General features: G+C 38.9%; 1 protein-coding gene across 1 annotated transcript in view; it reads right to left on the bottom strand.

Moving 5' to 3' along the window:
• The window catches only part of GPR158 (G protein-coupled receptor 158), a gene marked incomplete at its 3' end in the record, with an annotated part of 210,688 nt that overhangs the window by 86,899 nt on the left and 96,473 nt on the right, over window positions 1-27,316 (bottom strand). Inside the window, exon 4 of the mRNA XM_081996293.1 lies at window positions 21,268-21,485. Coding sequence (XP_081852419.1) covers window positions 21,268-21,485 — 218 coding nt within the window. The remainder of the gene's footprint in view (window positions 1-21,267; window positions 21,486-27,316) is intronic.

Below are 27,316 nucleotides of genomic sequence, written 5' to 3'. Positions count from 1 at the left end.
TACACAAGTGCCCACCTCAAAAATTATCACAAGAAGTTACTTCCAATGAGTATTCACATCAAAGCTTCTGTTTTAAGGAAAACACTAATATAACAGCTCCAGGGGCATCTTTATGCTACTGATGCTATTTTAGTCACAGTTAAAGCCTGGAGTGAGGATTAGGAATGGTTTTCCACTAGTCTTAAGATGATAATGGTGGCTATTTGGTTCAACCATTGCAAGATTTTCCCAGGAAAATCTTAGGACCTCACCTTATTTCCTTATTTTTTAGCTGGAATTTTTCATGTATTTGAGAATCATTATTATGGCTCCTCTTTTTCTAGACTTTTGTAATTCTTTCCCTTTTCCTTGTGGATCTTAACCTTAGACTTTCATATTAAGGATTAGCAAAACTGTTCTGCTACCTGTCCCTAAAATTGCATCCTGAAACTGAGGCATATATATTTCTAGCAAAATTTTCATGGAATTTATATGCTTCCATGAAATGTTTCTTAAAAAACAAAACAAAACAAAACACCAACAAATAGCTAATGTACTGTAACTATCTTTCCGAACAGAATGCAATGCCTGCTTTAGCAATTGCTGAAACTTGAAAATCAACACACAAGTGCAGCTTATATTTACACTGGGTTCCTACAATGCAAGGAATTTGTTTCAAGAACCCAAATTGAAATGTTTTGGTTTGGTTTTCTTTTTTCCCTCTATTATGATGTTGGGTAAAGCATAAACCCAATCCCAAATGCAAAAAGCTGGGAAGCTGGTAACTGAAAGGCCAGTGTCAGATTTTTTAGGCTCAGGTGATCCTATTGTTCAATGACATATCAAATTCAACTGAGTCAGTACTTTAGATAATTTATTTCTGTTGCTTGAATAGATGGGCAGCCTCACCCACTAGTCGACTAATGTAAAGACGGTCCAGCGCTCCCGTACTGCATTGCCCCATATAACAGCCCTGCTTCACTTCATCTAGAAGGACACTCACAAAGCATATATATCAAGAGAAAAAATATTGCCCAAAATAATTGATTTTGGTAACTGTGAGATTGATTCTGTAACTGTGAGAGACTCATTTGCTATAAGCACCCCTAAACAATAAACAAAGACCTGAAGGGATGATACTATCTTTTACGGCTGCTGTAATAAAATTGTTTATACACCCGTATTTCTGTATGCAGATGCATTCAACTTTTTCAAATGGTACTATAACAATCAATACATATAGACATTTTTTCAAGACTGTTTTCTGCAGACACTTCTGTTCTGACCTAATATCATAGAATAATAAAATGGTTTGAGTTGGAAGGGACATTAAAGATCATCTAGTTCCAACTCCCCTGCCATAGGCAGGGGTACCTTCCATTACACCAGATTGCACAAAGCCCCATCCAACCTGGCCTTGAACACTTCCAGGGATGGAGCATCTACGACTACTCTGGGCAACCTGTTCCAGTGTCTCACCAGCCTTACAGTGAACAATTTCTTATAGTGAATAATATAACACCAAAAAGCTGGGAGTAAATGTTTAGATGACAATTATGAAGTCATTAAATGGAATACTTACAGTTTATTTTAATTAAGAAGTGACTAGACTCCCAATTATTTTATAGCTTAAATGTTTGAAGCTATGGATCATGCATACTGCTTTGACATGTATAATAGAAAGTGCAAATATTTTTACCAACTATAAATGGCAGTATGAGTTAGCTCACATTTCTAAGGAAAATGCAAATTTAGCCCGAGATGTGAATCTTGTGTGTAGCAGATGAAAAAGAAAAGCTTAGTAAGCTTGGAAAAGGTTAAAATCTTTCTCCAATAACACCGGTTTCATACTTTGCGATGTAAAGTTCCCAGCACTATGTAAAAAATTTTATAAAAGCACTATAGGACCATGTCCACAAGGCTCCTTATGTTGCCCTGACTGTAGTAGCTGCGAGCTCCACATGTTGATACAGTTTTTCTTGATAACATCTTTGTAAGACAACGACACTTACTCACTGGGAATTAATGCAGTGGGGTCTTGCCCAACACCACACAAGACACTGTCAGAGGTCAGTGAACTCATGTCTCCCACTATCAATCAATACTCAAACCACTGAAGAAGCTTTTTTTTCTTATTTTGTACAATGCATCTGGATATGAGAGAACGGCTGAGAAAGTAGCTGAAATGGGTACCGTAGGGAAGATGGAAATGATCTAAAAAAGCTGGTCCTCGAACAGCTTGTGTGAACATCCTTTTCTAAATAAACCTTTCATATCCTGATCAGTCTTTTCTTATCAAGCTTTTTGCTGGGCACTGTGATCATAAGATAACGTGCAGGGGCAAAGAACTTCAGCGTTTCCAGCTCTTCTTCCAAAATAATGAATGAACCCATGATTTTCTTCTCATCTATGTTCTGGTAAGAACCATTCTCTGTGAATTCTGTCTATGCACTTCTGTTTCCTGCCCTAAAAGTAGCGTGGCTTACAGAGCAACACTGGAATTCAAAATGAACTTGAATCCAGGTTTTGACTGGGCTTTTATCTCAGTGTTTGATACCTGGAGAATGGGGGTTTTAACCCAATGTTTACAGATACCACAGCTCTTCTTAGCAGGGTTCTTCAGCAAATAGAGTAGACATTCTGGCAGAGATGAATGACATCCACGGTGATGAAGAAAAGCACAAAACTTCAAATAAGAAATAGTACAACCAAATAACTATTTCTGCGTAAGTGTAGAGGAAAAAAAATGGCATGGAAATGGAAGCATCACAATTCTCCTGAACTACATTTTTGAAACCCTAATTGTTAATTTTCTGCACAGAAAAAGAGATATTTTAATAACAAAAATGTGACATGAAAGCTTCAGGTTTATAAAAAACACATAAATTGTTTTAATAATATGTATGACTTTTTTTTCCAATAACCCCATTATAGCCCAAGAGGTAAGGTCCAGGAAATGAGCTTCACCCAGCACTGAAGCTTTAATAGGGGGGAATAGCTACGGAGGGGAAAACCAAAACTAAACCAGGATGTTTTTAAATGCATGTATTAGATAAAAATATTCTATATTATATAGACAGTATTTCCACTAGTCCCTGAGCACCAGTTTTTCCACCAGAAGTTGAATCCTTCACTATACAGACTTAGCAAATACAGGCCCCTAAAGCATGGCTGTGGGCAGCATCCCAGATGCTTGACTTTATGGGAATCTGCAGCACACACAGCAGTGAATATGCCCACATACCTCAGGAAAAAAGCCTTTGCTCTTTTAAGAAATCAAATGAAAGAATGGAAACAAATGGAAACCCAAAGCCTCCACCAACTGGTGTCTACCTATACTGCCCACACAAAATTCTCCAATGGAATTCACAGAAATCAGGGCATTTTAGGATATAGCCCTGAAATTCCATGTAGTGGGGTTTTCTTCCACTTGCACGTAACAATTGCTCAATTTCTTTTTCTATTCCTTAACAGCTGCTTGTTTTTTTTTGCATCTGCCTTGCTTTTCGGCATTTATTTTGGTTTCTGCTTATTTATTTCTCTGGCTGTTCATCTTGTGTACAGTTTGTTTATTGCTGCTTCGCCTGTGTGCTCATTTCCCTTTCGGGTTTTATTTCTATGTTTACTTATTTGTGTCAGTAAAACTGTCCTTTCTGGTTTTCCCTGTGTCACTTAATGGTTACATATCGCTGACACCTAAGTAATACTGCAATTTATTTTGCTTCTAGCTTCATACTAACTTTCATACTTAGTTTAACTACCTCTATCATACATTTTCCACATTCTTCAGGTTTGTTTGCTTTTTAATTAACTGAGCTCTTGGTTTAAAAAAAAAATTATTATTGTTATGAATAAATCAAAGGAGGAAAAACAATGCTTAAACTAGGCATTAGCTTTAATCCAGCCTCTATCTAGAAATACTGGAATCAAACCAAAAGGAAGCAATTAAAATAGCATGGCGCGTATTACACTAAAGGTCAAGACCAGGTATGTAGTGGTCTCTACCATCTTCTGATCCAGAGTTTTTTAGAGTAGCTACCATCCTTCAATTCTGCAGTGAACTATAATGTCCACTAAGACAATTCCAGCAAATTTGATATAAGTCGTCAGCCATGAGAGAAATTCAAGTGAATTGCAATCAGGTATTTCATAGGAAGATGTCAAAAATGCAAGATAGGTTTAGGTACATGGTAGCAAATGTAAATAATGAAATAGTGTGAGTACACAGGACATGACGTCCCCTGTTTGTTGGGCTCGGTAACTTCTGAATCATTGTATATGTAATGTTACACCTACACAGAAAAATCAGCATACTAGAACAGTAAAATGTCTCGCATCTGTATGTACTGTACTTCGAGAGGCATTTATGGAAAAACTGAGTTCAAGTAAACTAGTGTGACTTAGGCAGTGGCACAGGACTCATAGCTGAGCACATACCAACATGTTATCCAGCCACTACAGACTGGACCAGCACTCCAACTCGAGGAGGAAGACACTAGAAATATTCACAGCAACTCCTCTCAGCTGGTATGCAGTTGTGAGGTGCTACTGACTGTTTTGCATTACAGTGACTACTCAAAGTTAAATGAGTGTTGGTGATCTAAAGTAAACTGTTAAAAATATTCATGAAGCCAAGAAGTATGTTCATTATCAGCTCAGATGTTAGTTTTCACCTCTGTGTGAGACTCAGGACTTGATTGCACTCTGCACCTGGGTATAGGATCAGAGTCATGGCACATGACGTCACTCTACATGATGCAGCATGTTCAGTCTATAAACAAGTTCAGGAGCAGCTACGCTGAAATTGCTTTTGTAGGCTTCCCCTTGGAAGACAAGACATAATAGCGGGTCATGGTAACCCCATGGCAGATTCTTTTGGTCAATCAAGCAAGATGCACTGATGGAGAGGAGACAGAGCCTTGGGAAAGGGAAATGAAGGTGCTGGGGTCCGAGGCAGCCCTGTGAGAAAGGAGACCTTGCCAGACCTTGGTGTGGTCCAAACACATAGACAGTCAGAGGCATTTTTCTTAACTGTGTTTTCAATACTGAAATTTCGGTTCAGCACATACAAATATTCTGAATTAGGAATACAAGGAAGTAGAGGTTGGTTCATTACTTCTGCTCTCCTGAGAAGCAAACATAGCGGTCTCCTCGGAGTAATTCCTTTACAGAAAGCCTCATTCACTATAATAGAGAAATACAGCTGTTTTCTTTCTCATATATCTTTTCTCATTAATAAAAACAAACCAAAACCACTATTACCAGAGGGAAGCCGTGCACCACAGGTCTGTGCTGTTCTGTGAACGGCAGGCCCCCTGAGACAGAAGCACCCCTTTACCACAGAGTAACTCATGGGACTCATCCAAACCAGCAGGACTGGGGCTAATGCCTGCTTTGAAAACTGAAGACTTGAACAGAAGAAGGAATAATGAAAGAGAGAGTGCGTGCCCAAGTGGAATATGTTAGATTCTTTTTATATAACTTTGCTAGAAAAGGCATAAAACCCCTAAAATACTACCGCAAAATACACCACTGAGCAGTGCTCTAACAAAAGTAACATGACTGAGGTACTGCTGCTTCAATATGATACAGGTGTTTAACATGTAGATCACCCTGATTCCATTACGAGTTTGATGCCTATCACTTTTCTAGGCAAGGAGCTAGCATGTAAGAAATATGCAGAGAGAAAACACAAATTTATTAACCTGAAAAGAAAAAAAAAAAAAAGTGAGATGGAATGGGCTAGTAAAGCTAGAAATAATACCGGTCCCAGGGGTAACATCTGCAAACAAACATTAATTTGCAAAGTCTTGTGACAAGAAAAGTGACCAGTGAAACTTGAGACTTAAACAACTTTTCACAGTAAGATCACCACCCTTTATTCTCTTGAATATATTAGAAAAGGAGATGTCTGGGTGCGGTGACAGAGCAAAAATACTGATCTACAGAATGGATTTGGAGAAACTGAAAGAAGATGAAGTAACAACACACAGATAGTTATAGCTGTAACTACTGAAGAAGGTGGCTTTATCAATTAGCTGATATACAGCAATATTATTCCCTACAATGGATTAAAATTATGTAATACCAGAAAAATGCTCCTAAATAAAGATTTCTTGTTCTAATCTACTTTATCCAAAGGAAAGTTCCAAGTCTGGATATTCTCCAGGATACCCTAATAAAGGGAATATCAACCTTAAAAACAACTAATCATCATCTGAAAGAAAAGCGAGATGCTCTTTCCTTTTCCTTTTCCTTTCTTTTTTCACAGGTCCTATTATCATGCATGCTTTGTATCTAATCAATAAACACACTAATATGCCACAATGTGCATAATAAAATCTAACTAGTCTCATAGAATCACTGACTCATAGAAACATTTATTGCAAGGGACTTCTACATGCCATCTGGTCCCAACCCCTGGTCAAAGCAGGAATACTGCCAACACTAGATCAGGTCAGCCATGGCTTTGTCTGTCCAAGTCTTAAAAACCTCCAAGAATGGAGCTGGGTAACTGATATGTTACCCAGTTGACCCTGGTTTGGAACTTCTCTCCTAGTGAGAAAGTTTTTCCTAATTCCCAGTTTAAACCTCCTAAGCCATAATTTGTGATTGTTATCCCTTGTTACTACCATCACTTACCATTACTAAGGAGAGTTTGGATCTGCCTTCATAACCACCCTCCCAGTAAGCTGCTACTAGATTGCCCCTTAGCTTCTTCTTTGCCATCCCATTGAAGCTTAGCTACCTCAAGCTCTACCAGTAGGTTCTATGTTCTAGTGCCCACTCAGTAGTCATCTACTGGACTCTCTCCAGTTTCTCCACACTCTTCTTGAACCATGGAGCTCAAAACTGGACCCAGTATTTCAGAAGCAACCTCACTAGCACTGAGTGGGGAGGAATAACAGCTTTCCTTTGTCTGCCGGCCATCTTCTTGTTGTCCAGTATATGGTTTTCCGGGACTGTGGTGAGAGCTCACTGCTGACTTTGTGTTCAGCCTGATTCCACTGGAGCTTCCTGGTCTTCATCAGCCGGGCTGCTACTCAGGATGTTTGATTTGACAGACATACAACAGATGCCTTGGTTAAGATGATGGTGTCAAGGCAAGGGATTTTCATGGAGCCTCCTCACCCATCTCATTCCAAGACTGCATTTCAGTCAGAATTCATCTGACTACTGGTTCCAGTTTTGGATCTGAGGGAGCTGGAACTGCGTATGTCTGGAGCATAAAATGGAATTTAATTCTCTAGACTTCATATTATCTTCAGCTGTTTCATAAAGAAACTGACCAAAACAAGAGGGCAGCTCCTGGAGAAAAACTGAGATGGTGACTACAAGAGCTGAGGAGCAAGCATGTGTAGTCTAACTCTCAAATGTCACTGGAGAAGAACAGGTAAAGCCAGATCATGTTCATGTCACAACACTTCGAAAGTGGGATTTCAGAGTTATTGCACTGTTTGGTTTGCTCTTGAGGCTTTCCCCAGGGCAGGAAGGAACTATTCATGAGCTCCACGCATGCTATTGCCAGTCCACCTCTCAGCTTAGAGCTTTACTGTAGATTGCCTGTGAAACTAATGAGGGGATTCCTACGTAGCGCAGGCCAGGTATCCCCATCTTACTTTCTGTTTCCCCCTACCAACTGACTTAGCGGAGCACATTTACTTAACTAGACCTGCAAAAAGTACTGTTTGTGAAGGGATTCTTATGCCTTGGGATTTGCTCAGTCTTCAGTCTACCCATATTATGTAGACCACATTGGTAGCCTTTGAGATAAATTGTCATTCCTTATCCCCGGGTCTCAGAAAATAACAACATTTCTGTGTCAAACCACATTAGGAAAGTCATACATGCCTCTTGGGCACTGCTAAAGGGTCATAAATAAGTGCTTACCAATTATTTGCAAGAGGGAAATTAAAAAAAAAAAATCTAGCTGGCCAAGTTGCATCAAGTGCAACAATACAAAAAGCTAAAATGATGGATAAACAAGCATAGAAGATACTGCATTTTAATTCTCTGTGGTCCTACACAGTCCAGGAAATACAGCAACATTAATTAGCATTGGATTTCTGAATGTCATCAAACAAAGTCAGTGATATGACTGTCAAAGTATTTTCAGAGAGGAGAAAAAAGAAGAAATTAAAAGCCAAAATAAAATTAAAGTAATTCCATATCTGCTATGATGTGTATTACTGAATTAACAGAACTGTAGACTTTTGGTGTCAGTCCAGGAAGACTGCAGATTTCTCCAGAGCCACATGTCACTGTGTATTACATGAGCAGGGTACCATGGAAACCTAGTGAGGGGAAAAGGTTGGCATATTTTGATTTTTTTTCACTTTCCCTGAACAGTTGTGCCACTTTTACAATATACAGAATGACTGAAGGGGGTCTGTGATTTAAAGAAAATTTCCTTTTGGTGACTTACCACCGGAATGTGAGCTTGCCTTACAGATAAACGAGGCCTACAAGAAATTATTAGAAAAAGGTGAAGACAGATTTTGTCTTTGATTTCAATTTTAAATATAACACATTCATACTTATTAAACTGTAAAGGGTATCTACCACTCAATGTACAACTGGTAAGCACATGTGGATACATGACAGAACGGTACAGAAGCAAGAAACATAGAGAACAGATAAAAGTTTGCTCTGCTGTGCTAAGCTGATGTGTTTGAAGTCATAATTTGTGATTGATAAATTGTGATTGATGACTGCTTGACCTTTGCTTTAAGTAAAAAGTACATTTAATAATTGCATTCTATTTGAGCTCAGCTATAGCTAGTACTAGAAAAAAATGAATAGAAAATAGAAAAGATTTGATCTTAAGTGGAGCTGGTTGAAATGCCTTATTACCAGTTTCTTTTCTTACTAAAGTACACCTTCCCAGCAAACAATTTTTTTCAGTATGACTATATTTTTGCTTTGATTGCCATGCGCTGTTTTTCTAAGCCCATTGAACTTTTTTCCTTCCTCTTATCCCATATAACTTTTCCCAATTACAAACACATTTTTATCTTTTTCAGTGAAGAAGCTGTGTAGAAAAACTAAAGTGTTAATTTTCAAAAATTTTATTTCCCTTGAAATTTACCCTTAAGAAATAGAATATAGAGACCTTTCTCTCTGTCCCTGAGGCTGAGCTACAGCAAGCAAGATGTCTGGCTCCTGTTAAGAGACAAAAGCTGGACCTGCCACTTCCCAGACAACCACTGACATTAAGAAGAGCAGAAAAGAGTGGAACTGCATTTCAGTGTGGTGGTTACCTTAATACTGTTCACACCTGGACGAGGACCAGAAGGGGCACCGAAGCAACTGGAAGGAGTCCCCTAAAGCCTCAGTTAGGTATCCTGGAATGATGCTATCATCATTTTTTTTATTTTTTCAATAATAAATTCAGGGACTGATTAGAATTAGGATTTCCTGCTACCCAGGAAAAGGGAAATTTTGAATGCCATAACAAGGCTATGCTTTCATCTTATTATTGTTGGTTGGTATACAAAATCCAAGCAACTCATTCCCAATTGACTGCAGGAAACACTGTTCACTTGAAGGGAGAAACAGATGTACCTCTTTCAAAAATTTCTTTGTAAAATACTCAAGATGAAATTCTATGTCCTGTTGCATGGACAAATACTTTTAATGATAATTGTTCTATTTGAATAATAGCCTCCTAATAGACTATGGAATGAAAATACAGTAAATTTCATACCAAAGGCCAATTTTCCAAAGATAGGCTACAGTTATGTGCTGCCACTTGGCAGCTATATTGGCAAACTGTCAGAATTTTCTGGCATTTGTAGGTTTTGTGCAGTGTTCCTTAACCAAATAAATATAATCCTCATGTTTTTTTATTTCCCTTTAAAGAATACTTACACAAAGGTCAACATTTTTTTCTATTATTAGCTATAGCTGAGCTCAAATAGAATGCAATTATTAAATGTACTTTTTACTTGAAAAAAAAAAGGAAAAGCAAAGGTCAAGCAGCCATCAATCACAAATCAATTTCATTAAAAGTGCACAAGATGTCAAGCAACCACAAAATCCCCAAATACTTTATTTTTCAATTCATGTGGCCTTTGATCCTTTTCTGTTATACAAGTAACGAAATCCATTACGATATATCATGATGAAAATAAGGTGTTCTGCATTTTGAAACATGGGTCCTGCTGCATATAAGTTGCACTACACCACCTACAAGACAGATACTTGAAAAAACAGTATTTGTTGGTGAAGAAATCCAACTCCCGTTTATTTTATACACTTTTACTTTATAAGATCCAAGTAGCTAAACCGCTCCAAATAGCTTATGATTGGATCTGAGAAATTCTGATTCCAAAAATGGTGAGAATTTTCAGGTCCTCAGAATTTATTACATGAAGTAATCCCTTATTAAGTTCAGATCATGGATTGTACATTACACTGGAAATAAAAGCACATTTGCCTTTGAAGGAAATATTGCTATGTATAACTTAATTATTCTTCCTACCACTGTATTGCTGGAAGCCCCAGCCACAGGTCAGCCTCAAGTTATCATGGACCCTGCACAAGGAGAAAGTAAAAAAGACCATCCTTCCTCCACCAAGTTACAAGTTTAAAATAAAGGTCAACAGACGGATAAGGACAGTTGGAAAGAACCATAGAATAACAATCAATATCACATACCGTAACATGCAATCAGTAGTCCCAGCCTATCAGTATCGCACCCGTTAACATACTTTGTCAGCACTTGAACGTGAAGACGTGATCTGGAGAGCAGGGGATGCTCTCAAAAAGCCTCTACCAAGCCTGAGGAAAGTATGAAGGGAAGAAGGGGTGTTTTTTGAGAAATTTAACAAGATGATGATGATGATGGAAGCTGGTGTTGACACTTCTGCATCAAAGAAATGGCATCAGGAGAGAGAGAAAAGCTCATGCAGGAGTTCAGAAACTAAGAGGTATAGCTCATGTACCATGTCAACAGGGAGATGCAGTGAGGACAACACAAAGTGGCAGGACAAAAAATTGTTTGCAGCATCATTTTGAATAGATGTGAGCAGGCCACAACTGCATTTGCCAAGGCCATCTGAAAGGACCTTGTAGGAGTCCAGACAGAAGATAACAAGCCGAGACAAGAATTTTAGACCTGTGGACTGGCAGAAAACATGTACTAAAAGGGAACTCAGAAGGAGTTCAGTAAGGTTTAGACATAGCCAGAGGCAAAGTGAGCTCCAGAGTCCAAAATTATGTTAGATAACAAGCAGGTTGCTAGAGTAACTAAGAAAGCAGTAGCTGGGATGTCTTAGAGGGAATCAGGAGGATATCAAGGTTTCTTTTCAGATATATTGATATTGATGAGAAGATGTCAGAGAAAAATGTCAAGATTTTATTGCAGACAGAGGGAGGCACATCTGAGAGAGGAAAGGCAGAAAGCAATCTGACTGTGTTCACAGCATGAAGTCCTAAAGAGAAGCTGACAGCATAAGACTGCTGCTTGTGAGCTATAAACCTTCAACATTCACCTAAAGAAATGAAGAAAAGAATGAAGAACAGGCATATGTTTCAGTCTGAATTATCTGTGTTCAGCTTCCATCACATTATACAGACAAAAAAACATGTAAAAAGCAGCACATAAAGTTTCTCCGAGGATGCTACCATTAAATAAAAGTTTTACAATTAAAAAAAAAAGCAAAAAATGCAAGACTTTTTCTAGAATAAGGTTTCCAATACAGTTTTATTTGTTATTTGAAAGTTCTGATGCTACATTTTTTCTGATATTGTTTTCCCAGTTTCTTCATTTAAACTATTTCTTCATTCTCTTTGAGTGAAACTTTAAAAAAAAAATTATTTTCTCATCTTTAGATGTGCTTCTCCTTAGTTATACTGGTTTTCAGCATCAAAATGGGGTCTGGCACACTGGAATGCAAATCCCAGCTGCATCAAAAATCTCGTTTCAATCGCCAAACCTTGGCCCTGTCTATTGGTCAAATGCTTTTTCCAGAGACAAAGAGAAATGACTGTCACTGAAATTCTGCAAACCTTCCTGGTTGGAAAGTCCCTCCACTACAAATTTGGCTCACACTTGGAAGAGTTCTCCTGAACCTACACTTAGACCCTTAAACCAAAAAGAAAGGCCTCCTTCAGACAGAATTGAGCTCTGGGAAAGGGAGGCATGCCAAAGACCTTATGAAAGCCACCAGGGACTTGGCAATTGCTATTGATTGTACAAGGGAGGTTCACAGCAGCATACAGCTCCAAGAAAAATAGCAGGATAAATAAGTAATGTCACTGTTATTCTGCTGACATGATAGCAAGTCCCTGCCCAACAAAACTGTAAATGCCTATACACAAACCCCAATGAAACTTCAGGTAGGCGCAACTGTCCTGAAATTACTGCATCAAAGAATCGGTGGGGAAAGCCTACCACTGTGTGACAGGCCGCTTGGTCCGCACAGTTTCCCTACAAGGGCCACAAATACAAGACTCATGAAAAACCAAAGACAGACTAACAGACAACCAAAAATCTTAGCAGTTTGCTTAGTTTAATTTCTAGCTCTGAAACAGCTTTGGAACAATTATTCCATGCTGTAGTAGTTCTCATTGTTGGAAAATATGTGCTGAAATTCAGGGATCCAATTACCTTTATTTTACATAATTTGTTTTAAAAGTGAAATCACAGTTTAATACAATTAAACTTACATACACCTTCAGGGCTACTACAGCCTTCTCTCTGGTGACAGCTAACTTCCTGGCCAGCACGCTACACTGAAAATGCACTACTATCAGCTCCATTAATTTGAACATTGGGGGTCTATGTTGTAGAGTTTTGTGGGGTATTGGTGGAAGAGATGATGACAATGATTCATAGACTGCAACTTCTTAAATAGCAAGAGAAATAAATATGCTAAATAAATAGCAGAAAGGCCAGGAATCAGTCTGAACGCCAAAGTGCAGCAAACATGTCATAGTCCATGGCTGATTCACATAATTTCAAAGGCAGTACACTCCCTGATAAACCACGTATGTTTTCCAGATGGGCCCTAAAGTGCTGTGTAATTCAACCTCGTGGAGAGAAATGTTGGCTTAATATAAAGCTACATAGAGAAAACTGTAGCTTTTGGATCCTTAGAGCTACTGTTGAGTACTGATGAAAAGTCTTTTTTAAGACCTACCTTATCCATTAGGGCTAGACTCTCCATAGTGAACACTGTATATAGCTTTTTTGTGCTTCCTACTACTGCCCTGCTCTTCTCACTGTCTGTTCTTCATGAGACTGAAGTGAAATCAATCAACATATTTTAATTCTACATCTTTATTTTCTTCACACTTCCCTTTTTTTCCTTAGGCTTAAAGTGTCTATAGTGGAAGTAGGCTTGTTTTTCCATTCACATGTACTTAATTCCTCTAAACTGTGTATTAGAATGCAAATATATGCAGATACAAAGTGAACGCCGCAAAACCTTGCAAACACAGGGCAATACCACCATTGCAGCCATGCCTACCAATGCCTGCTGTCTTTGGGAACTCCAGCAGCCAAAGCGTCATCTCCAATTCTTAACTGCTGCCGCAGGCTACACAACCCCTGCACTTCTTATGTTTTCAATATGGCACTCTGCAATTATTTATGTGAGAGTTAAAAAAGTACAGTATCCCTAAAGGCATATCTTAACTACGCAGAAAAATGGGAAAGGACATTTTACGAGTCCTGTGTTATAAATAAAGGAAATGAGAATTCCACTAAAAACAACAGTTTTGAAAAAAACATTGCCAATGTCTTTAAAGCTGCACACCTCAAGACTACAATAAACTTCCCTGAGAAATCACAAGAAACTAAGTTCTCACCCTAGGATATGATGAAGAAAAGGTGTATAAAGCACTGCATAGTGTATGCGCTGAGTGAACTGTCAGGTATGCCCAACAGCACAGCATGTAAAGGCAGCTGCTCCATCTGCGCAAGATCTCTAACCTCTATCAAGTTTCCACTTCAGCTGAAATGTCAGAAATTGGTGTCTAGGGAGAAAAAGGCAGAATGTGCACCAAAGATGAAAGGCATCCAGGCATAAGCACATCAAGATGCCACTGTAGAGTTAAACAAGAGAAAGGATTGACTGATTTACATTAGCAAAAAAGGTATGTTTGCAAAGCCAGCTTGCTTTAATATTTAAAGATGTATCACACATCTATAACCTGTGATTATCTCACCCTGAATTACTGCATGCTATCATTGCTGCAGTAAGGGAGAAAAGAAATTTTTGATTTCTCAGTATTAGAAATGGGAACTACAGCATTAATTTGCATGTTGCCTTTTCATCTATGTGCAATCTTGTGCATTGTTTAGGGACTAACTTCACAGTTTTGAAATCATATTTAGCAGAACACTTAAAAGTATTTACACTAAATGGAAAAACAGAAAAGTGGTAGCATAGAATATCTAGCCACCTGAACTCCAAATACTGGAAATCTGTATTCAACAGAGAGTAAAAACCATATAAAAACAGTCAGCTGCTGCTATTTGCCACAATTCCCTCAAGAGAGGTAAAATGGTTTATTCTTGTTAATGATTAGCCATGTTGTCTTGTTAACTGTGAGGTTTTTTCCTTGATCTGTGTTCCAGATATATATTTTTTCCTCTCATTAAAAGTATTTGTATTTCTGTATTTCCAACAATTCTTGAGTGTTCATAAATGAGGGGGGGAAAGAAGACCAGTACAATAGAAGGTCATTTAGTCATCGATTTCCAGTATTTGGGAGTGGAAATGGTCTTGAATGGGGTAAAGCCCTTCATTTTAATGGCTCTATAGTGGTCCTTCAACACTGACACCATATGACACCACCATTCCAAACTGCTGTTTGGAAGATTCCCTTCAAAGCATTTTTTACATTAGTTTTAAGAGCTGAAAGCAACCTTTTGCAACTGTGCTGTCTGCTGTCAATTTTACCCTCATGAGCTGGATTTACATGCTAGCCACAGGAAGACTGAAAGACCAGATCCCCCAAAGGTTTCCCCCCACGTGCCCGCAGTTCCCTTACCAGCTCAGAATCTGCCTGTGCCATAGAGCATAAGGAAAGATGATAGGAAAGTAGCTTGGCTTTAGTGCAACCACTCTGAAGCTGTTAGTGTTGATCTGAATGAGAAATCACAGCAAACAAGACCCTTCTGAATAGGTCTAGTGTGAGTCAAGGCTGGCATCCTATTCTCATCTCTCCTCCATCACCAAATTAGCAATTAGCCTCTTCCACACTATGGTCGAGACCATAGAATCACAGAATCATAGAATAGTTTGCGTTGGAAGGCACCTTTAAAGGTCATCTAGTCCAACCCCTTTGCAATGACCAGAGACATCTTCCACTAGAGCAGGTTGCTCAGAGCCCCATCCAACCTGACCTGGAATGTTGCCAATGATGGGGCATCTACTACCTCTCTGGGCAACCTGTGACAGTGGTTCACCACCATCAGGGTGAAAAATTTCTTCCTTTGATCTAGTCTATGGCTTTTAGTTTAAAACCATTACCCCTTGTCCTGTCACAACAGGCCCTGCTAAAAAGTCTGTCCCCATCTTTCTTATAATCCCCTGCTAAGTACTGGAAGGCTACAATAAGGTCTCCCCAGAGACTTCTCTTCTCCAGGCTGAACAACCCCAACTCTCTCAGCCTGTCCTCATAGGAGAGGTGTTTCATCTCTCTGATCATTTTTGTGTCCCTCCTCTGGACCCGCTCCAACAGGTCCATGTCTTTCCTGTGCTGAGGGCTCCAGAGCTGGATGCAGGACTCCAGGTGGGGTCTCCCCAGAGCGGAGTAGAGGGGCAGAATCACCTCCCTCGACCTGCTGGCCACACTGCTTTGGATGCAGCCCAGGACACAGTTGGCCTTCCGGGCTGCAAGCGCACATTGCCAGCTCATGTGCGGCTTTTCATCCACCAGAGAACATCTTCTCGTTTTTTTTTTCCAGTAGTGGTTCTTAGCATTTCTTAAGGGCACTTAAAATTCCTCACAGCAGTTGTATTCTACCTGATAGCTCCATGTTTGCTTTGGTATGGCACTATGGAAAGGTCAGTTATTTTCAGTCCTTCTTTCTGATTCATTCAAAAGGCAGCCTGACAACTGATGAGCTCTTTAGGTTCTTTGTGGGTAGTGTCCTTCCACTGTCTGGTATTTTTAGAAGAACTTGTTTATAACACAGCTGGTTTCCTCTCTAAGGCTCTGGTAGACCTTTAGCCCTTGAAATCCCGTGTTAACTTTGAAATTTAAAAAAATCAGGTTTTTATTTATATTTATTTAGACATTCTGTTTCTTTCTGGTGCCATACAGCTTTGCTATCCTTCCACTGCATGTAATCAATATTGCAGTTGGTCAATCCCTGTTTGAGCTCTCCATTGGTTCATATAACACCACTCACATAGATGAATTCTCTTATTTTGTTGATGCTTTTTCTTACAAAACCACTGCTGAGCTTCTCATTTTTGAGAATATTTGTTCTAGCATCAGTGATTTCTGTCCTTGCCTAGCCAGCTACTTTTGTTAGCTTAGCCTCATACTTTTTGGACATGGTTTTAGTAGTAATGTTTGCATTATCCAGTCAATAATAATGCCACCGCACTGGGCTGTTTATGCAACTGGGCTGAAAGTTGTTCTGCAAGATGCTCTCATAGTCTGTCAAAGCCTTTTGAAAACCAAAGAAATAAGAGGAGCCTATTGCTTTATACACTGCTCTACAATTGCTAGGACACATATCTAGTCCATCCAAAGTGCTGAGAGCCTCAGTTGAGCCTGCTCCTTGTTTTGCATCCAGTGTCACTTTATCTCTCTTTCTTACACTGCAAAAGTCTCAACATCTCCCCAGCTGCAGAATTCAGCAAGATCACCCTGTCAGGGAGGTCTAATGAAACTCCAACACTTCCACTATTAAGGAAAAATCTCTTTTTCCCAAGGCTTCATTGCACAACTCCCTCAGTGTCATTAAATTGGTGCTGTCAGGTGCCATCAGCTTTCCTGATGGGATTTCATCCATTTCCACCTCCCAGGAGTTTTTCAGCCTCTTGCAGCTTGTGTTAATGCCAGGCTCAGGGTCTCCAGCTTTCACTCCTGCTTGTCATGAGGGCTGTCTAGAGTAGTTAGAGATTTCTTTGAAGCGATCCACACATCTGCTTTCCCTTCTTTATTAGCTGTGAATATTTTTTCCTTTTTTTTTTTTTTTTGTTTTGTTTGGCACATTTCCTCCATTAACATTCCTGCTGAAACGTTTTGTCTTTTCCCATTATAGCATCTGCTTTATGTGTTACATTTTTTATCTTTTTCTGTCTTTCCCTACAATGCTTTTCACTAGTGGTTTAGCTTCTGCTACTCCTTCTGTGCCTTATTCCAATTGTTGTTTTCTTATCATTTTGGAATTCTCCCTTCTCTTGGCAAAGTGCCACACTTTCTGCCTGTGATCTTCTGCAGTTACAACTCTTGCAGTTTAATAACATTGCTGCTGAGCTAATCTTGGGGCTGCTGAGTCACTTTCACCTGTGTTTGACAAAGCCTCAGATGAATTCCTCAGCATCGATCTGAGCTTTCTCACAGTATCTTTCTGCAGTTCCATTTTGTACTGTTTGCCAATGCTGACTACTGTTTGAAGTCACTAATTTGCAGTTTCATTTACAGGCTGGCAATGCCAAGATTTCGGTCAGTGGTACCAGTGATAGTTTGGAGTAACTGCATCTTGGACAAATGAACTGAATTTTGGTTTGTCACCTATCAAACATGCAAGTCTAGATGAGTAATTATAATGCTTTCAAGACGAGGCATGAAATCTAACTTAATGACTCTTTGCCAAGAGAACAAAAGAATGGCTTTCAAATTCAGACTCTAGTGTCCTACCTCAGTCACAGCCTGTGCTGTGACTTCCTTAAAGAAGGACAACAGCAAAGAGTGATCCTTCCTGGTCTATCCTCCCAGTTTTTGACAATAAAAATTATTGACTTCCTGCACCAGATGTTTCAACAAAACCACTGCATTTAAACAGGCAATAATGGAAATATCCTTCATGATTCCTTCTAAACTCTATTTGAATTGATTTATACTTTAGGATCCATCATATTCTTTGCCTGTGAGTGACATAAAGCAACTAAAAGTTGTGTAAAACACCTACTTGGGGTTTTTTTTAACCACTTGAGAGATCCGTTGAACATGCTCAAGTGATATCTTAAGAGGAACCATGAATATTTGTTCACATATCAACATCTGCCTGTCTTACATGATTTTATACCGTATTTCCTGCACTGCCTTTTCCTCTGTCATCTCCTGGTTACCTACAAGAAGCGTAGCTCACCTAGCCCCTTGAGATCATAATTTTTAAGAGCTTTTGGTAGCGAACCATGCAAAAGTACTCTCATATCCACCTTCACAGAGATGTAATATATTTGTAGAGCATCACATTCTCATAAAAGCCCACTTCCCACACTTATCCATGGACCCAGTAGTTCTATTTTTTATTACCATTTCTATGAATTTGCAAGCATGTAAGTTGGACCTACTGGACCTGAATTCTTGTCACCATTATGGAAAGTCTTTATAAAAAAAGATTTCACATTTCTCATCTTCCATTCCTCCTCTACTGTTATTAATGTAAGCAGTAGCTTACTCCACAGTAAATAATTCAGCAGTTTTGTAGAGGAATTCTTTCAGAAGTCTGAACAGGACTCTTTAGAGGAACTTTTAGAAGTTCTAAAAGAAGAGACTTAAAACTTCAGAGGGCCTTAATTTAGCACTTTTTATACTTAACTCCCATCTTTTGCTTTTTTAAAGGCTTTGAAGATTGTTTCTTGATATGGCACCAGTACATAGTCCTTTCTGTTAAAATGCTGTATTAAAAATTATTTTTGTAACTATTTGAATATTGTAGTGCCATACATGGGAGAAAATCCAAAAATATTCTTATCTGACACCAACCCAGAATAATGGAAATGAGCTGTTTAACACAGTAACTTTTACCACACATAGATATACTAACATAATTGAGGTTTGTTTCACTACCAGTTGGAAATTCTCAAAATGCGGATATTTTCAATATATTTCAGTAACTGTTCTTTCATTTTCATGACTTTCCCCCCTTGGTGGACAGTACACAGTTACTGGTTTTCTTCCTTCATTCAAAATTTCTGTCATTATCCAATATAACCAGCAGTTTTCTTATGCAAATAACTCACTGTTCTCAGTATGTTTGCCCTTCATACAGCTTCTCATTTCATGGTAATCTCACAAGACCCTTTTCTTTCTAAAATCATGCTGTACCAACAAGATAAAGAACATAAAAGGAATCCAAGAAAAAATACAGCTGAATGACATGAAAAGCAATGGAGCATCTATTTATCAGTTTCTATTCCTTGAAAACATTGATCATACAGGAAAGGATTTTTAATCACCATATTACTTTTTTGTCTCATTTGTCGTCCCCTTTTTCTTGTGAGATATACATTTAGAGCAAAGTCAACTCTCTTCTAAGGTAGCAAAATTATAATTGAATCCACTTCTGTCCAACTGAATGAAATGCAATGTCTCAAAGGCATCACTTTTCTTTCTGGAAAAAATAATATTTTGTTTTATACCTGGTTCTCAGTTGTTCAGATGTGATGATGTCTAATGGTAAGAGGTAATGTGGAAAAAAATAAGCTCAAACTTTTTCACAAGACTGAAAACTTCTTTAGGAACAAGGAAAGGTGTGTATATGCCTCTTTGGTATTGCTTTGGTATTAAATATTCAGATCCCATCTGGTTCTTTACTCATAGCCTACTTTGGAGAAATGACTAATCATCACAAAAGTAAAAATGCACCTTTTGTTACTAGCAGGTTTTGTGAAATACAAGATTTCTGTAGTATGTTTAATAAAGATGTATCTTTTTATTTACTGTAGTGGATATGTATATCAGAACATATGTAAGTGTACAAGTGCAAGAGCGTACACAATTTTACTCATCTCTGGTCTCAAACTATTTATGAGAAAATATAGAAATTAGAATAAAGCAATCAATATTTCAATGTGGGGAAAAAAAATCAAGCGCAACTTGCAATAGCTACATATGAACTAATCTATTCTGTTCACTTTGTAGGTCTAGCGAGTAAAGTTTTTACTCACAAGGAGTGCTTCTTTCATGATGTTGTCTATGACACTAAAAGCGAGTAACATTATCATGACGACTAAAACCTCACAAAATTGGAATGAAGTTCTACTAAGTTAATGTTAAGCAACTAAACAGATGTCTACAACAGACTTTTCATAATGAAAAACTTTATAAATACAATTAAGTCATTTTATGCAGTATCACTAAATAAGAAGACTCTGTCAGAAATAGAAGAGGGGAAAAAAAGAAAAAAAAGAACATTACTGTTCATTCTGTGATTTCCTGCCAGGATATTAAACTCTTTCAAAATGAGCCACACATTTCTAACGCAGACACTGTAGGATTAGGAAGACTGTGGGATCAAGTGTTCCAAAAACTTAAATGGAAATGCTTATCTAGTTATGGAAAGTGGATGAAGCTATTAATTTCAACAATATAGCATACTATGTGCACACCTATGTCTCCCAAATGTAGGTAGTGAATATGTGCCATCTTAAATTCCTTTTTTTTTTAGTAAATTGGAAGTTTCAGAGAATATTCTGCATTTACTGAGGTAACAGTGAGATTCCACGAGACATTACATGTTAGAAGATTTTGAGTGAGGTAAAAGCAGAAAGTTCATTAGGTTAGTATAGAAAACACAACAGTAGACTGCACCAGCAATTTACAGACACTCCTTAATATATTCATACTTCAGAGGAAAAAAAAAATCTTTAACCATAAAATCAAGTTTCAACTCTCTAGGAACTGGGATTATTTGGAAAGATTTCTCTTTGATATAAGTATTTTCCAGTTAGTCTCTCAAATATACTGAAACCAAACATCATTCCCAGCAGTGGTAAAACAGAGACTTTCAAAATCCCGAGACTATAAATAACCACATGCCTCCTTAGGTACCTGTGTAATTGGCCTGATTTTCCAAAATTACTTCAAACACAATAGGCTTCCTTGATTTTTTCCTGACCATCTATAAATGTAAGCAGATTTCACTGAGAGACACAAATTGCTCAGCTTTTTTTTTTTTTAAATTACATAAACAATTTAGCTACCTTTATGCCTAAAGCAAGGCATTCCTGTTTGGAAATGCCACCCTCTCCATGAGTTGAGCTCTTTATCTGAGAGATTGACTGTCCAAATGAGAAGCTATACACCTAACATGAATGAGTCTGTACCACACAATGAGCAGGAATATCAAAGTAAAACACGTCTGCTTACCTTTGCCTTGCGAAAATGGTAGACCACCAGCATGCTTATGAAGTCCAGCAGCATACAGAGCGTTTGGAAGGAGATGATAGCCAGCCGTAAATACTTGTCCTCCTGCGCATAGCAGGGAGTATCGTCTGTACAGTAAGAACATCCTTCCCTGCAGGGTAGGCAGGTGTAGACTTCCTCTGACAATTCACTGCCAGAAAAGCGATTTTCTGAATCCTTTCCTGAAAGTATCAGACGGGTAAGGGGAGACACCTTTAATTGTACAGTCTGGGCAGTTCATCCATACAGGAGCAAACCAGTTCTCTGCTGACTCCCTTTCCCTCCCTCTTGGCCTATTTCATTAAGTTACAAAACGCCTTGCCAGGGCTGCTTTTCTCGTTTCACCCTCCTTTGTCACGTTCAGAAAACGCAGACCAAATGAGACATGAGGGAAGGTGAGCTTACTACATGACAAATGCTTTCCCATTGTATTTGAAGTGGGCTAAATCTGCGTGGGAAGTTCTTTGAAGGAGACTTCTGAATGGGGAAAAGATTACATCAAAGATTTGGGATAAGGAAAGGATTTTACACAGACACATAAAGAGTACACCCATTAACTACTTAATGTTCACAGTACAAGCTCTGATCCTATTTCAGATTCCTCAATTTCATAAAGATGCTATCTAGTGAATTAATTAGTTCAAATTAGATAAAACTCTTCCTAATTAACATTTGTTCAGCATGCTGTGGCATGATTGTACCATTCTGTCCCCAAAGCAAAACCAGTGCACTTACACTAAGTATAATTTTCCATTGTTCACACAAGCACGTTGGAAATCTGGAAAACCTATTGGCAAGTTAATATTTTGTCAACGAAAATCCATTATTCTTGAGCTGACATTTCACCCATCAAAGTGAACCCACCAACAGAGCACACAGGAGTACTTCTACTTTTTCTGATGCATGCACACTTGCTCATAAACCTCTGCAAGACTGCTTACCCTACAGGCAATTAATGGAATAGAAAGGTGAAAGAAAAGGGGGGCAAGGAAGAATAATGTTAAACAAGAAAGAAAACTGAATTTGCTGAAAACGTTTAATGTAAGCAAGGCAGGCTTAGGAGCTTCCAGAAACAAGAGAATATGGCTGAAGCCAAATCAGCGGTGTGTTAAAATGTGCAATAACTTCTCTCACTTTTCACAAGACTAGAGAATTGCTCCAATGTCTTTGATCAAAATTCTCTTCCTCCATCAGTGAAAGTAGTAAATCATGCATTGTTTAGTCTTAATTCAAGAGACGGCCTATTCCACCGATACTGCACATGCATATTGCTTATGAAACTCTCTTCAGACTTTTAGCCTGAAACACTGGAAACAGAAGGATATCTACAAGGGTAATTATTTCTTGCTTTTTCAAATCTTTGTACAAATGTGCATGAGCACACGTCTGCTGACAGGCAAAGCCTGGGAAAGGGACAAAGAGGCTGTATATCCAAGTCTGTTTATTTGGCATTCCGTTCCAGCAACCCTGTGCTCCTCACCCTGTGCTCCTCGTCCTCAGCGCAGGATGCTTCGGTCCCATATCCCACAGTGAGCAGAGAACAGTCTGGTATTTCTCATGAAGATTGTGGATTTCTCTTTGTAGCTTTATTCTAAACAAAGATGTTGGAAACCTGAATATAGCGGAGTAGTGCTGACTCATGCTGGTAGCCAGATTTTCTTAGATACAAGCAGACAGTAAGAAGAGATCATGTGTCTTTTTGACCCAGACTGTGGGAGGCAGGAATGGAAACATTGGAAGATAACTGTGCTCAGGCATCCCAAGAAGGTGGAGAACCTCTAAGGAACACTAATCCTGAAGATACTGTAGGACTAAAACTTCTTTTCAGAGCAAAAACCCATGGACCTTGGCCCATTATCATTCCAAGAGCTTTGACAGAAACCACCTTCTCCATATCTAACACTATATCCCCGTTTTCTAAATCACAGCTAGAGCAACACACCCACACCATCCTCCATCAGAGACAGAAGTCACAGTCTTCCACCTCCCATCTCCGTATCCAAATCCAGAGTACACTACTTACTGTCCGAGCTTTCCACTTCATTTCCTCAACACTTCTGTGAACACTTCCCCTTATGTCAACCTCCCTTTCCACCACCCACCTGTTCCTTTATTATTTCCATAGTTACCCTTCAATTAGCCCATCTCCAAAAAGACTATTTAATCTCTTTAAAACCTAACACTTATAAGCCATTTGTTAATGTGTTTTTATTGTGGTAACTAAAAAAATTATTTTCAGTGTAAAAACTTTCCATTGAAAAAATACCATTTAAAGCCTAAAATTACGAGATTACTTAAGTCACAAATATTATATGAATATGGCTTGATAATTTTGCATGGTCCTAAACTTGATACTCTTACTTTATTTCTGAAATGTTCAAACCTTGAAAGTTGTTGCAAATACATTATAATATCAATTAATTAATTAAATTAATTATCAAGTTTCTTCATGTGTATGCTCGTCACATACTACAAGGATAACAGCCAACAAACAGTTGCATGTTGCAGTAAATATCCCAAGGATATGACCTCATAACGCAACAGCAAGCCTTTGCTTAGATGTGTCTGGTGTCATGCTGTCTGCTGTATACAAAGGAAGATCATTGGTATGCAATGATATCACAATGATATCGTGAATATCTTTTGACTTTGAAATGTTTCTTTATTACAGCTAATACAAAAAAGATACAAAAAATTGAATCTACTTGAGATTTTATACAATGTGATAAGGAATTACTTAAAAGCTCCATTATTTTTTTTTCTCCTTGCCAAAAAGAAAGAACTTTTTTCAGACCCTCTAAAATAAGTTATTGAGAAAGAACCAGTCACTGTATTTACCACTGGATTGTTTGTCCACCCACCCTTGCCCTGACTCTGTGCCTCAGGGCACTGCTGCCCGCTGTGTAGCTGAACATTTCTGCCCTTTGTATCTGGTTCTGTACCTTCACCAAAGTCAATGTAACGTCGATTCAAGCCTCAGACAGTGGCCAAGTGGCCAAGCCACAGTCCAAGCCAAGTACGAAGTTATTGCCTCTTACAGCACTGCTAGAGATTTCACTGTGCCATGCCTTCTCCTATCTCAGCAGCTCTTTGGGATTACACATGACTCCTCCAGTGAAGAAAACCATTTTTCCCTCCCCAAAAGATGGCAAAAGATTTTAAACACTGATAAGGCAGACTGACAAGAAGCCAATTCTTCTCCATGTAAGGCAGCAGTGGTTTTAGCACTGACATGAATGAGATGGAAGCAAACACTGAAAGACTGACTGTGATGCAGGAGTTCAAACTGAGGATGAGGTGTAAAAAGTATCATCCTCATGGAAAAAAAGAAAAGAAAAAAAAGGCAGTAACAAAAAAATAGTAAAACAGAAGGAGAAAAAAACAAAGAATTGGTGAAAAGTACGAATAGGGACACAAACTAACATGAAGTATAACAAGGAAAATGCTCAAGTACTGGAAAAATAAAACAAAAGGCTTAAATGCTTCACCTATGTCCCCTCTACCGTATTTTTTTCCTAGTTCTTCCAGCTTCTATCCCAGTCTTACTCTTCTGCCTGATCAGTTCATCTGGTTTTGAAATGGTCTCCTGAGGATAACTCCTCTTTGGTTCTCCTAAGCACACTCTGCTATGCAAGGGGTGCCTCAGCAGATGTGACATTGCCAGCTGAGATCTTCCTGCTGAGACCTTCCCTAAGAACAGAACCGCAGACTGCTAAGTGCCAGGGCACTGGCAGTGCTCCTGTTCTATTATAGCATAAACCAGGCACACCAGCAGCCTCGGCAATGCTGCAGTAACTCAGTGCATGTGAATGGAACTGGACCTGCTAGCATCAAAACCTGGTTATCAGCCACGGTCATAAACCTCATCCCAGAAAGGAATCACTGAAGTCAGTGACAGTCTTCATACGTGCAAAGATCTATATGTGCAAGTTCTATTGAAGAACCAAAGCGAAAGGGCAGGTGCAAAAAAATGGGAATTCCCTTTGAACTGGAAACCCCTCTTGGGACTTTTTATGTGACCATAGCATCATTAGAGACAGTAAAGTCCCGTATCCACACAAAAGAGCCACCTCTGGTGCAAGCACCTTTTTGCACAGAGCAGGTTCCACATCCGAACAGCAAGAGCTGAGCAGAATCTCTGCGATATATGGATAATGCATTGCTAAAGAATGAACTTTTAGGTTGAACAAAGCACTGCTGTTATACTAAGGATCCTCCAACGCAAACCTGATTACCCTGTGAGGCAGAGAACATAAGTGCTTTGGAGAAGGATGTTACAAAAATGTTAAAACGTACGTAGTCAGCAGTTAGGCTATTCTACCTATACTAATAATGCTACCTCTAAATGAGCCATTAGTAGAAAGTGCATAATCATGTACTCAAGCACTTGCAGGTTAATGCAACTTGCATACATGAAATACATTTTTTTCTAAAATCAATTTCTGCCCTCAGAAGAGACCCTGGAAATACAACAATAACTCTGTGCCCTACTAGTACCCAGAGTCCTCATTAAGTAATGCAGAAAAAAATAGAAAGGTTTTACATATCTCGGCTCTGCCAGTTCTGAAGAACAAACTCAGCCTTGGGAGGGAAACGCTCTCCTACCTGGCTTCCTATTCAGTAAGAGAACAGTCTAAATTTCAGCCGTGCCTCTGTCCTACACCCATTTGGGAACCTGTGCCACCTCGCTGCGAGCAGCAACACCATACTGCTTTAAGTCAGAAGACAACGAATTTGCAGAATCTTTCCTGCGAAGGACAGTGTTTCTGCAACATTGCGTCTTGGCACTCGGGGCCCCAGCTGAGTTCGCAGAGGAGGCAGATAAGCAACCTTTTAAGCCTTCCCACCAGCAAACCATGTAGAGTGCCCAACATCCCTGCAAAGCCATTTTACACAGCTATCTTTCAGACTCAAACCAAAACGTTCATCTGGACCTAAAGCAGAACCTTGCTCCCGCTTAAAACTCTGACACTGCAGGTACAATGTGAAATTGTAGTTAACTGCATTTTGCTGTGGTACAGAATCCCAGTATCATTGAGAAATGCTCCCATTTCAAGACACAACACACAATCCAATTTTTCAATCCTCAGAAGTATAAAACTGGTCACTTTTTACATCTATCTATCTCTCTATCTGCTTACTTACATCTCGTCTTGAGACCTGCAAAACTTTCCTGCCTCTTTATTTTCTTCCACTAGGAATACTTTCTAAACAATTAACATTTCTACTCAGTTTCATCTCTTTCATGATCAAACTTCACCAACCTATCTCCACAAAGAGATCTTTGGGTCAAATAGTTTCTGTCAAAACTTCTTGCAGGATTCCTGTCTAGAATTCTTGTATTAGCATCATTTTGAACCTCCAAATACATACTACGGCCATTTTATCCATGTCATCTTTTTCTTTTTACAGAATGCAGCTGGGTGACAGGACCAAGTTCCCTTGAACCACTGGTTTTTCTCCCACTACTTCACAGTCATTTCCAGTCTCACACTAGCTGTCTCACTTTCTGAAATCACCTATAGAGCTTCACAGGTTGAGCTGCATCTGGATGAATTAAAGCAGTTCTTTATTACTGACTTTTTCAAAACTCATGTTTATGTTGGCTCACAGTAACACAAGCTCAAATCAAAGTGGCCCCAGATCAGGTAGTTACACCCCTAAAATATCAGCATATGCAAACACTTCCATGAGAGGAATTTCACTCTGTGTTAGCTATCTAGAAGCTAAATACCCAATCTACGGTAGCTATATAGGCTCCTCCTTCTATAGGAAATGGAGAAAAAAGGTTATTTGCCTGAAGAGTTACTTTTCCCATCTAAAGACCAATTCTGCCTTTCTAAAGCAGCAGAATTACCCTCCAGGGAGCCACGCTCTCGCTGCTGACTGCATTTGAAACCTAGGGGACTGATACATATGAAACACATACATTTTAGACAGTTGATATATGATAAAATGAATCTCATCCCTAATAATCAATGCTGTTATGATCTCTAGCCACATTATTTTTATG

The sequence above is a fragment of the Phaethon aethereus genome (assembly GCF_964289735.1).
Source record: "Phaethon aethereus genome assembly, chromosome: 2".
In the NCBI taxonomy this organism is placed as follows: Eukaryota; Metazoa; Chordata; class Aves; order Phaethontiformes; family Phaethontidae; genus Phaethon; species Phaethon aethereus.
This window is presented reverse-complemented; position numbering and strand designations above follow the sequence as displayed.